Below are 12,842 nucleotides of genomic sequence, written 5' to 3'. Positions count from 1 at the left end.
CCGGTTCTAAGCCACTACTGGTTTTCACCAGAGCCCGCCGCAAAGCGGGATGGTCTTGCTGCGGCGGTAGTGACCAGGTCGTATCCACTAGCAACGGCTCACCTCTCTGGCTGCTGAAGATAGGCGCGGTACAAGGGAGTAGGCAAAAGCAAGGTCGGACGTAGCAGAAGGTCGGGGCAGGCAGCAAGGATCGTAGTCAGGGGCAACGGCAGAAGGTCTGGAAACACAGGCAAGGAACACACAAGGAACGCTTTCACTGGCACTAAGGCAACAAGATCCGGCAAGGGAGTGCAGGGGAAGTGAGGTGATATAGGGAAGTGCACAGGTGAACACACTAATTGGGACCACTGCGCCAATCAGCGGCGCAGTGGCCCTTTAAATCGCAGAGACCCGGCGCGCGCGCGCCCTAGGGAGCGGGGCCGCGCGCGCCGGGACAGAACAGACGGAGAGCGAGTCAGGTAGGGGAGCCGGGGTGCGCATCGCGAGCGGGCGCTACCCGCATCGCGAATCGCATCCCGGCTGGCAGCGGAATCGCAGCGCCCCGGGTCAGAGGACGTGACCGGAGCGCTGCCGCGGGGAGAGTGAAGCGAGCGCTCCGGGGAGGAGCGGGGACCCGGAGCGCTCGGCGTAACAGTACCCCCCCCCTTGGGTCTCCCCCTCTTCTTAGAGCCTGAGAACCTGAGGAGCAGACTTTTGTCTAGGATGTTGTCCTCAGGTTCCCAGGATCTCTCTTCAGGACCACAACCCTCCCAGTCCACTAAAAAAAAATTTTTCCCTCTGACCTTTTTGGCAGCTAAAATTTCTTTGACCGAGAAGATGTCCGAGGAGCCAGAAACAGGAGTGGGAGGAACAGATTTGGGAGAAAAACGGTTGAGGATGAGTGGTTTGAGAAGAGAGACGTGAAAGGCATTAGGGATACGAAGAGAGGGAGGAAGAAGAAGTTTATAAGAGACAGGATTAATTTGACACAAAATTTTGAAAGGACCAAGATAGCGTGGTCCCAACTTGTAGCTAGGGACACGGAAGCGGACATATTTAGCGGAGAGCCATACCTTGTCTCCAGGGGAAAAAACGGGGGGAGCTCTTCTTTTCTTATCCGCGAACTTCTTCATGCGTGATGAAGCCTGTAAGAGAGAATTTTGGGTCTCTCTCCATATGATGGAAAGGTCACGAGAAATTTCATCCACAGCGGGCAGACCAGAGGGCAAGGGAGTAGGGAGGGGGGGAAGAGGGTGACGGCCGTACACCACGAAAAATGGGGATTTGGAGGAAGACTCAGAGACCCTGAAGTTATACGAGAATTCGGCCCATGGGAGGAGATCTGCCCAGTCGTCCTGGCGGGAGGAAACAAAATGTCGCAAATAATCACCCAAGATCTGGTTAATCCTTTCTACTTGTCCATTGGACTGGGGATGATATGCAGAAGAAAAATTTAATTTAATCTTGAGTTGTTTACAGAGAGCCCTCCAGAATTTAGACACGAATTGGACGCCTCTATCCGAGACAATCTGCGTAGGCAACCCGTGAAGACGAAAAATGTGTACAAAAAATTGTTTAGCCAACTGAGGCGCAGAAGGAAGACCAGGAAGAGGGATGAAATGTGCCATTTTGGAGAATCGATCAACGACCACCCAAATAACAGTGTTGCCACGGGAAGGGGGTAAATCAGTAATAAAATCCATACCAATCAGAGACCAAGGCTGTTCGGGGACAGGCAGAGGATGAAGAAAACCAGCGGGCTTCTGGCGAGGAGTCTTATCCCGGGCACAGATAGTGCAGGCTCGCACAAAGTCCACAACATCCGTCTCCAGAGTCGGCCACCAATAGAAGCGGGAGATGAGTTGCACAGATTTCTTGATACCCGCATGACCTGCGAGATGGGAGGAGTGACCCCATTTGAGGATTCCGAGGCGTTGGCGAGGAGAAACAAAGGTCTTTCCTGGAGGAGTCTGCCTGATGGAGGCAGGAGAAGTGGAGATCAGGCAGTCAGGTGGAATGATGTGTTGCGGAGAGAGTTCAACTTCTGAGGCATCCGAGGAACGAGAGAGAGCATCGGCCCTAATGTTCTTATCGGCAGGACGAAAGTGAATCTCAAAATTAAATCGGGCAAAGAACAGAGACCACCGGGCCTGGCGAGGATTCAGCCGTTGGGCAGACTGGAGGTAGGAGAGGTTCTTGTGGTCGGTGTAGATAATAACAGGAGAACTTGATCCCTCCAGCAGATGCCTCCATTCCTAAAGTGCTAATTTAATGGCTAGAAGCTCTCGATCCCCGATGGAGTAGTTCCTCTCCGCTGGAGAGAAGGTCCTAGAGAAAAAACCACAAGTGACAGCATGCCCGGAAGAATTTTTTTGTAGAAGAACAGCTCCAGCTCCCACTGAGGAGGCATCAACCTCCAATAGGAAGGGTTTGGAAGGGTCAGGTCTGGAGAGGACGGGAGCCGAAGAAAAGGCAGACTTGAGTCGTTTAAAGGCGTCTTCTGCTTGAGGAGGCCAGGACTTGGGATCAGCATTTTTTTTGGTTAAAGCCACGATAGGAGCCACAATGGTAGAAAAATGTGGAATAAATTGCCTGTAATAATTGGCGAACCCCAAAAAGCGTTGGATAGCACGGAGTCCGGAGGGGCGTGGCCAATCTAAGACGGCAGAGAGTTTGTCTGGATCCATCTGTAGTCCCTGGCCAGAGACCAAATATCCTAGAAAAGGAAGAGATTGGCATTCAAACAGACATTTCTCAATTTTGGCATAGAGTTGGTTGTCACGAAGTCTCTGAAGAACCATACGGACATGCTGGCGGTGTTCTTCTAGATTGGCAGAAAAAATTAGGATATCGTCCAGATATACAACAACACAGGAGTATAACAGATCACGAAAAATTTCATTGACAAAGTCTTGGAAGACGGCAGGGGCGTTGCACAGTCCAAAGGGCATGACCAGATACTCAAAGTGTCCATCTCTGGTGTTAAATGCCGTTTTCCACTCGTCCCCCTCTCTGATGCGGATGAGGTTATAGGCGCCTCTTAAGTCCAATTTAGTGAAGATGTGGGCACCTTGGAGGCGATCAAAGAGTTCAGAGATGAGGGGTAAGGGGTAGCGGTTCTTAACCGTGATTTTATTAAGACCGCGGTAGTCAATGCAAGGACGTAGGGAGCCATCTTTTTTGGACACAAAGAAAAATCCGGCTCCGGCAGGAGAGGAGGATTTACGGATAAAGCCCTTTTTTAGATTCTCCTGGACGTATTCGGACATGGCAAGAGTCTCTGGGGCAGAGAGAGGATAAATTCTGCCCCGGGGTGGAGTAGTGCCCGGGAGGAGGTCGATAGGGCAATCATAAGGCCTGTGAGGAGGTAGAGTCTCAGCTTGTTTTTTGCAGAAAACATCCGCGAAGTCCATATAGGCCTTAGGGAGACTGGTTACTGGAGGAACCACAGAGTTACGGCAAGGGTTACTGGGAACCGGTTTTAGACAGTTCTTGGAACAAGAGGACCCCCAACTCTTGATCTCCCCAGTGGACCAATCCAGGGTAGGGGAATGAAGTTGAAGCCAGGGAAGTCCAAGGAGAATTTCCGAGGTGCAATTGGGGAGGACCAAAAGTTCAATCCTCTCATGATGAGATCCGATGCTCATAAGAAGGGGCTCCGTGCGGAAACGTATGGTACAGTCCAATCTTTCATTATTTACACAATTGATGTAGAGGGGTCTGGCGAGACTGGTCACCGGGATGTTGAACCTGTTGACGAGAGAGGCCAAAATAAAATTTCCTGCAGATCCTGAGTCCAAGAAGGCCACTGTAGAGAAGGAGAAGGCAGAGGCAGACATCCGCACAGGCACAGTAAGACGTGGAGAAGCAGAGTAGACATCAAGGACTGTCTCACCTTTGTGCGGAGTCAGCGTACGTCTTTCCAGGCGGGGAGGACGGATAGGACAATCTCTTAGAAAGTGTTCGGTACTAGCACAGTACAGGCAGAGGTTCTCCATACGGCGTCGTGTCCTCTCTTGAGGTGTCAGGCGAGACCGGTCGACCTGCATAGCCTCCACGGCGGGAGGCACAGGAACAGATTGCAGGGGACCAGAGGAGAGAGGAGCCGAGGAGGAGAAACGCCTCGTGCGAACAGAGTCCATATCTTGGCGGAGTTCCTGACGCCTTTCGGAAAAACGCATGTCAATGCGAGTGGCTAGGTGAATAAGTTCATGTAGATTAGCAGGAATTTCTCGTGCGGCCAGAACATCTTTAATGTTGCTGGATAGGCCTTTTTTGAAGGTCGCGCAGAGGGCCTCATTATTCCAGGACAATTCTGAAGCAAGAGTACGGAATTGTACGGCATACTCGCCAACGGAAGAATTACCCTGGACCAGGTTCAACAGGGCAGTCTCAGCAGAAGAGGCTCGGGCAGGTTCCTCAAAGACACTTCGGATTTCCGAGAAGAAGGAGTGTACAGAGGCAGTGACGGGGTCATTGCGGTCCCAGAGCGGTGTGGCCCATGACAGGGCTTTTCCGGACAGAAGGCTGACTACGAAAGCCACCTTAGACCTTTCAGTGGGAAACAGGTCCGACATCATCTCCAGATGCAGGGAACATTGGGAAAGAAAGCCACGGCAAAACTTAGAGTCCCCATCAAATTTATCCGGCAAGGATAAGCGTATCCCAGGAGCGGCCACTCGCTGCGGAGGAGGTGCAGGAGCTGGCGGAGGAGATGACTGCTGAAGCTGTGGTAGTAACTGTTGTAGCATAACGGTCAGTTGAGACAGCTGGTGGCCTTGTTGCGCTATCTGTTGTGACTGCTGGGCGACCACCGTGGTGAGGTCAGCGACAACTGGCAGAGGAACTTCAGCGGGATCCATGGCCGGATCTACTGTCACGATGCCGGCTGGCAGGTAGTGGATCCTCTGTGCCAGAGAGGGATTGGCGTGGACCGTGCTAGTGGACCGGTTCTAAGCCACTACTGGTTTTCACCAGAGCCCGCCGCAAAGCGGGATGGTCTTGCTGCGGCGGTAGTGACCAGGTCGTATCCACTAGCAACGGCTCACCTCTCTGGCTGCTGAAGATAGGCGCGGTACAAGGGAGTAGGCAAAAGCAAGGTCGGACGTAGCAGAAGGTCGGGGCAGGCAGCAAGGATCGTAGTCAGGGGCAACGGCAGAAGGTCTGGAAACACAGGCAAGGAACACACAAGGAACGCTTTCACTGGCACTAAGGCAACAAGATCCGGCAAGGGAGTGCAGGGGAAGTGAGGTGATATAGGGAAGTGCACAGGTGAACACACTAATTGGGACCACTGCGCCAATCAGCGGCGCAGTGGCCCTTTAAATCGCAGAGACCCGGCGCGCGCGCGCCCTAGGGAGCGGGGCCGCGCGCGCCGGGACAGAACAGACGGAGAGCGAGTCAGGTAGGGGAGCCGGGGTGCGCATCGCGAGCGGGCGCTACCCGCATCGCGAATCGCATCCCGGCTGGCAGCGGAATCGCAGCGCCCCGGGTCAGAGGACGTGACCGGAGCGCTGCCGCGGGGAGAGTGAAGCGAGCGCTCCGGGGAGGAGCGGGGACCCGGAGCGCTCGGCGTAACAACCCTGTTGCATTTGGTGTATTTCTTTAAGAAATAGAGCCTAAAGTTAGGCTTAAATCAGCAGCAGTGAAAGATAACTATTTTGATGGCTTTCTGAGACTGCTTCTAAGGTGGAAGAGTCCATTATATGGAAGGAGACTGTAAACACAGCACAGATACTATATGTACCACTATCATACTTCATGCTGGAGTCCTGTATATTATGGAGCAGCAGGGGGAGTAGGAAGGAGGAAGAGGCTAAAAGTAGCAGTAAGGCTGGGTTCATACCACGTTTTTCAAATACGGTTACCGTATACGGTTTTCCGCTAAAAAATGTATGGCAAAAACTGTATGCAACCGTATGACTCCAAATTAAAACGTATACGGTTTTTCCCCGTATACGGTTTCAAAACGTACGTACGGTTCTATCCGTTTGCATCAGTTTTTGCCAACGGTTTTGCTATTTTGTTGGAATTAGTTTTCCAGCAATTTAATAAAGTTACTATTGTTCTATTGAAATTCCAATCTGCGCATGTGTCAACTCCACCGTAACCGTATTCTGAACTTCTGTGTACGGTTCTCATAGACAACAATGTTAAAAGAACCACATACGGTTCGCATACGGTTTTCCAACCGGAGGCAGGAACGTGGTCGACAGCGTTTTTACCTACGGTTGAAAAATCGGCAAAACCGTATCCGAGGCTAAACGGATGCAACCGTACACAACATTTGGAAAACGGTTTACAATGCATTCTCTATGCATACAGTTTCGAATACGGTCGTATACGTTTTTTTGCGGAAAACCTTATACGGTTACCGTATTTGAAAAACGTGGTGTGAACCCAGCCTAACATAGGTAAATAATCTTTTCCCTGTTGCTGCTCCAGGCTGGCTCTGTGTATGCAGTGAGAGATGATGAAATTATTTCTTTACATGTAGCTACAGTATATCCTTCCCAGAAGATTAACCCTTACAAGCAGCTATGTCTTCCTCCAGCAAATTAACCATTTACAAGCAGCTTTGTTCTCCTGTACCAGATGAACTACTTACAATGTCTTGCCCTCCTTTAAGTGGGCATTAAAATACAAAGCGAAATTATATTCAAAAGCGAATAAGTAATATTTGATAAGTAGTAAATGTTACGCTCTTGGCGAGAGGTGATGAAAACTTTCACCTGATTTGCATTTTGTTGATTTGCTGCTTATTGTAATCCAATTGTGAACTACTTAAATTTGATTCCCCTGCTCACCCTGATTCTTCACACAAGGCTCTGCCATTTAGATACCATATGAAATCAGCTCCTGCCTCACAGTTGGCACAGTCTAAAGAAGAGAAGAGAATCACCAAATTTTGATCTCTTTAATCCTCTCTGCTAATTTAAAGTAAAACCTGTTTCTCTAAAATACTAAAGGAAATCAGTTAATACTGCTATAACACTGCGGGCCATCATGTCACAAAAAGAAAGTGTAGAGACTATGATACAACCATGGGGCCCTGCGGTCTGCAGATGCCGACATGCTGAGAGTAAATGGGCAAAGGATTGTGAACACTAGGGTAAGAGGGACAGCTGCTCATTCAAGAGAACAAAGGTGCCAGGAACTCATCTCTTGCACAGGACATTCTTATAGCAGCTGTGGAAAGACACGGTAGGTCAACTGCAAGTTATAAGCTTACAGTATATCTGGAATCTGTAACTAGAAGCTTAGACATGAAGGTGCAACCAAACTACCGTATAGTCACAATGAAAATGTAAGTAAGAAAGATGGCATGTTATGGAGAGAGAGAGAGATGTATGGCACTGTAGCTCCAGCATCCTGTCTGGAATCCTGGCTTACATCACCCCGTGGACTTCCTCTAAACTGAAACGGATGCAAAGAATAATATGGTCCATGTGAAAGTATGCTTGAGATAAAGGCCAAGATGGTGTCTGCGCTTCTTCTTTCCAGAACCCAGAAACAGCTAACCAAATAACTGCAGATGCACTAAACACAGAGCCTTCTACAGAGGAACCTGAACCTGTTTTAAGGTAGATAATGGCCCAACTCCTCAACACAATAAATACCTGCAAAACTAATACATCAAAATAGATGTTGGATGCTGTCACTAATGTGACAATACATGCACGCCCTGAGAGAGCGCATAGTCCACAGAGAGGACTAATTATTGAGCCTAGAAGACATAATAGTGCCTGTGCTTGCTGGCATCAGCTCTCTGGAGTCCCATTTGAAATAGAGTAAGCAAAAAGTTGAGTCATAGGCCTCCGTGAAAAGATGGCCAATTCATGGGGATAAGTGTGTTAAATATATTTTCCTTGATGCCAAATTCTCAGCAGCCTTTGTGGCTGAAAGGGCTCATAGAATCCCAAACAAACAGTTACCTGCTAAGGCACCTCCAGGACTACAACGTGCCCATATGCTGAACTGCAATGATTGTGATCTGGCCCAGAGAGTCCAAGACATCACCTTTAATAATGCCAAGGTCTCAGTCTTTCTGGCCAACCTTAGATTGACTTCGCAACAATTAGGGGGATTGTGTATTCTATAGCATACTCAGCCAGGCTACATGTGGTCAGTGGAGACTGCACCAACTTTTTTACCATCCCCAAAAAAGTGGAAGAGTGGGTGAGCAAGCTGTGGAGACTCTCCTAGACCTACAAAAGACCCTCCATGATCAAGATCAGGGGCATCTGCTGCCTTTCTCCAGGTAATACCCTGCTTTACTGTGAGACTTAAAGGGATACTCTGGTGGAAAACTTTTTTTCTTTTTTAAATCAACTGGTGCCAAAAAGTTAAACAGATTTGTAAATTACTTCTATTAAAAAAAAACTTAATCCTTCCAGTAATTATTAGCTGCTGAAGACTACAAAGAAAATTATTTTCTTTTTGGAACACAGTGCTCTCTGCTGACATCACGAGCACAGTGCTCTCTGCTGACATCTCTGTCCATTTTAGGAACTGTCCAGAGCAGCATATGTTTGCAATGGGGATTTTCTCCTACTCTGGACAGTTCTTAAAATGGACAGAGAGGTCAGCAGAGAGCACTGTGCTCGTGATCAGCAGAGAGCACTGTGTTCCAAAAAGAAAAGAATTTCATCTGTAGTATTCAGCAGCTAATAAGTACTGGAAGTATTAAGATTTTTTTTATAGAAGTAATTTACAAATCTGTTTAACTTTCTGGCACCAGATGATTAAAAAAAAAAAAAGTTTTCCACCGGAGTACCCCTTTAAACATCATTCATTAGACAGTGAACTTTGCTGCTTGTGCCTAGAAGATTTTAATTTGCTCCTCAAAATGTTCCTGATAGATATAAGCCACATGACTCTGCCCAGACCTCTACATTGAAACTGTAGGTAAGTCACTGCACTTTTCAAGTTAGGAGACTAAACCAATAAATCCTCACAGGGATACATCTGTGGTAGTGTTGTTCCTCATTTGAAAAGCTTTAAAGGGGTACTCCGCTGCTCAGCGTTTGGAACAAACTGTTCTGAACGCTGGAGCCAGCAGCTCGTGATGTCATAGCCACACACCCTTATGGTGTCACACCCCGCCCCCTCAATGCAAGTCTATGGGAGGGGGCGTGACTTGCATTAAGGGTGCGGGCGTGAGGTCATGAGGGGGCAGGGCTATGACGTCACGAGTTCCCGGTGCTGGCTCCAGCGTTTGGAATCGTTTTTTCCATACGCTAAGCAGCAGAGTTCCCCTTTAAGAGTCACATACTTGTCTCTTACCATCCATTTTATCCAGCTCAATCTGACCAAAGATTTGCAGGTAAGGTCTGTAGAACACACGTCTGAATATCCACCCCAGACGGGTATCGTTGGGGTGTAGGAGACCTTCCGTAGCAACTCCATAGGCAATTAGCCAGACACCCAGAAAAAACAAGAAGAAGAAGACGTCTTTCATCTGTGAAGAAGGGTAGAGACAAAGCCATGGTTACATTGTTGGATAGAAAAATATAATTCTGCAAACTATAATACAGATGCAAAGAATGCAAAAAAAAAATAGTCAATTTGACATCCACAACCTTTGAGATATATCAAATTTAAATTCCTTTTCTCTGGCAATATAGGAAAGAGGATATGAAAGAAAGCAGATGTAGAGAGACAGAGAGAGAAGAAAGATGGAGGGTAAAGATGCCATGTTTCTTTATTCGGTCCCTTTACACATACACTTACCATCTTTCTGACAATAATTATTTTGGGCCCCAGCTGTTTGTTGACTGCAAAAATGTGAATAAGTCGAAGAGTAAAAACCATGAAGTCAAAACACAGGATGGTCCGTCCCGACTCATACGAAGTGTCCATCATTCTGTACATACAATTATAGATAAATTAAGTATAAAAAAAATATATGTATACATTTTTTTTTTACATTTGACAGTTTTAGTTTAGTAAGAAGAGTGAATAGGCCCATGCTGCATTTTCCCACACAGCTGTATGGCTGGGGCCTCTGCTGTGCATGGAAAAACAGTGAAGAGGCCACAGTGACAAATACAGTGATCCCTCAACTTACAATGGCCTCAACATACAATAGTTTCAACCTACAATGGTCTTTTCTGGACCATCGTAAGTTGAAACCAGACTCAACATACAATGTTACAGACAGTCCAGATCTGTGAAACGTGTCAATGACCAGAAGAACCGACCAATCAGGATGGGCAGTTTACCCCTATATTACTGAAGTGTATGCACTGACTGGTGTCTGGTACAGCCCCCTACAGTACAGGGAGGCACAACATGTTCTGTACACTTTACCTGTACCAGGGTTACCTGCTCCTTTGGACACCAGGTGAGGGTGACTCCATGTTACTTTTTTAGGACATTGCGTGTACTGTACAGGACCCTGAAGAAGCTCCTGTCCTCTACATAGACCAGTGTTTCCTAAGCAGGGAGCCTCCAGCTGTTGCAAACTACAACTCCCAGCATGCCCAGACAGCCTTTGGCTGTCCGGGCATGCTGGGAGTTGTAGTTTTGCAACAGCTGGAGGCTCCCTACTTGGGAAACACTGACATAGGCAGTGATTTACAGCTCACAGCTAATCTTTCTTACTTTTATATGTAAGGATTTGCTTTATCTATATTAGTTATCTACTTATTTTTCTTTAATCCTCACTTTTTTTCCTATTTTTGGCTGACATTTTGGTGCCTTTAGAACCAATTACCAGGTTTCCATAGAGTTCTGGTCTGAACATACAATGGTTTCAACATACAATGGTCGTCCTGGAACCGATTAAAGGGGTACTCCGGTGAAAACCTTTTTCCTTTTAAATCAACTGGTGGCAGAAAATAAACATATTTGTAAATTACTTCTATTAAAAAATCTTAATCTTTCTAGTACTTATTAGCTGCTGAATGCTACAGAGGAAATTCCTTTCTTTTAGGAACACTGATGACATCCCGAGCACAGTGCTCTCTGCTGACATCTCTGTCCATTTTAGCAACCATGCATAGCAGATGTATTCTAAGGGCCTCATGGTGGCTCAGTGGTTAGCACAGCCGCCTTGCAGTGCTGGGGACTGGAGTTCAAATCCCACTAAGGACAACAATAAGTAAAGCGTTATTATTATTATTATAATAACGTCAGCAGAGAGAACTGTGCTTGTGATGTCATCAGAGAGCATTCCAAAAAGAAAAGAATGTACTCTGTAGTATTCAGCAGCTAATAAGTACAGGAAGGATTAAGATTTTTTTTTTATAGAAGTAATTTACAAATATGTTTAACTTTCTGCCACCAGTTGATTTAAAAGAAAAAAGGTTTTCACCGGAGTACCCCTTTAATACTGTAACTTGAGGAACCACTGTACATGATCTGCCTCTTCATTTTCAGGACTGGACTGTTTGTAAAGAGATGACATATCTTGGTATTAAGCAAAAAAAAAAAAAAAATTATATAATATATATATATATATATATATATATATATATATATATATATATATAAATATACACACACACAGAAAAAAGAAGGTAGCAGCACTCCAATTTAGGGATACAATCTAGCTGGGTGCAACATCAGTGCGGAAATCCTTGGTTGCAGGTCTCCAAATAGTAGATACACAAAAAGGAAAGATCACTGCAGCACTCCGATATGATGAAAAAAGTGGACAGTGTTTATTCCATCAACCCACACAAAGCAACGTTTCAGCCGCAACAATGCAGCCTTTCTCAAGCCACTTGAGAAAGGCTGCGTTGTTGCGGCTGAAACGTTGCTATGTGTGGGTTGATGGAATAAAGAATATCCACTTTTTTCAATATATCGGAGTGCTGCAGTGATCTTTCCTTAGTAAAGGGCTCAGTCCCGGAGGAGCTTTATGCCCTGAAGGGAATTGGTTTTGAACCTCTGAAAAGCATACACATTATTCTATTCAATAGGAGTGGCTTGTCTACTTGCATAACAATCCTATTTTCTCTAGTATATCATATTGGCAGACAATCGGATACTTATGGGCACAATTTTGACAGGAACAAGTTAGAGAAAACATTATGGTAAGGCTAGGTTTCCACTTGGTTTTTTTTCTGGCAGTTTTTGGAAAACTGCCACTGCAGTTTTTGAGCCAAAGCCAGAAGTGTATTCAAAAGGAATGGGAAATATATCGTATTTATCGGCGTATAACACGCACTTTTTAGGCTAAAATTTTTAGCCTAAAGTCTATGTGCGTGTTATACGCCGATACCGCCCCAGGAAAGGCAGGGGAGAGAGGCCGTCGCTGCCCGCTTCTCTCCCCCTGCCTTCCCTGGGGTCTAGAGCCCTGCTGCCGGCCCTTCTCACCCCCTGGCTATCGGCGCTGCTGCCCGTTCTGTCCCCCTGACTATCGGTACCGACGCCGATAGCCAGGGGGAGAGAAGGGGCAGCGGCACCCATTGCTGGCACCGCTGCCCCGTTGCCTCCCCCCATCCCCGGTGGCATAATTACCTGGGTCGGGTCCGCGCTGCTGCAAGCCTCCGGCGTGCGTCCCCTTCGTCGTTGCTATGCGCTGCACGGCGCGGCGCATGACGTCAGTGTGCCGCGCCGTGCATAGCAACGACGCAGGGGACGCACGCCGGAGGCCTGCAGCAGTGGGGACCCGACCCAGGTAATTATGCCACCGGGAATGGGGGGAGGCAATGGGGCAGCGGCGCCGGCAATGGGTGCCGCTGCCCCTTCTCTCCCCCAGGCTGTCGGCGCCGCTTCTCTCCCCCTGGCTATCGGCGCCGGCAATGGGGCGCCGGTACCGATAGTCAGGGGGACAGAACGGGCAGCGGCGCCGATAGCCAGTTGGAGAGAAGGGCCGGCAGCAGCGCTCTAGACCCCAGGAAAGGCAGGGGGAG

At 47.6% G+C, this 12,842-nt stretch overlaps 1 protein-coding gene across 5 annotated transcripts in view; it reads right to left on the bottom strand.

Moving 5' to 3' along the window:
• Positions 1-12,842, bottom strand: part of TRPM4 (transient receptor potential cation channel subfamily M member 4) — a 215,750-nt gene that overhangs the window by 12,113 nt on the left and 190,795 nt on the right. For all 5 annotated transcript variants that reach the window (XM_056541826.1, XM_056541825.1, XM_056541827.1 and 2 more), the window contains 2 exons: positions 9,712-9,844; positions 9,265-9,439 (listed from right to left, as the gene is read on the bottom strand). In XM_056541826.1, the coding sequence (XP_056397801.1) occupies positions 9,265-9,439; positions 9,712-9,844 (308 nt within the window). The remainder of the gene's footprint in view (positions 1-9,264; positions 9,440-9,711; positions 9,845-12,842) is intronic.

The sequence above is a fragment of the Hyla sarda genome, chromosome 10 (assembly GCF_029499605.1).
Source record: "Hyla sarda isolate aHylSar1 chromosome 10, aHylSar1.hap1, whole genome shotgun sequence".
NCBI classification, from domain to species: domain Eukaryota; kingdom Metazoa; phylum Chordata; class Amphibia; order Anura; family Hylidae; genus Hyla; species Hyla sarda.
The sequence above is the reverse complement of the archived record's forward strand: the minus strand, read 5'-3'. Positions and strand labels throughout refer to the sequence as shown.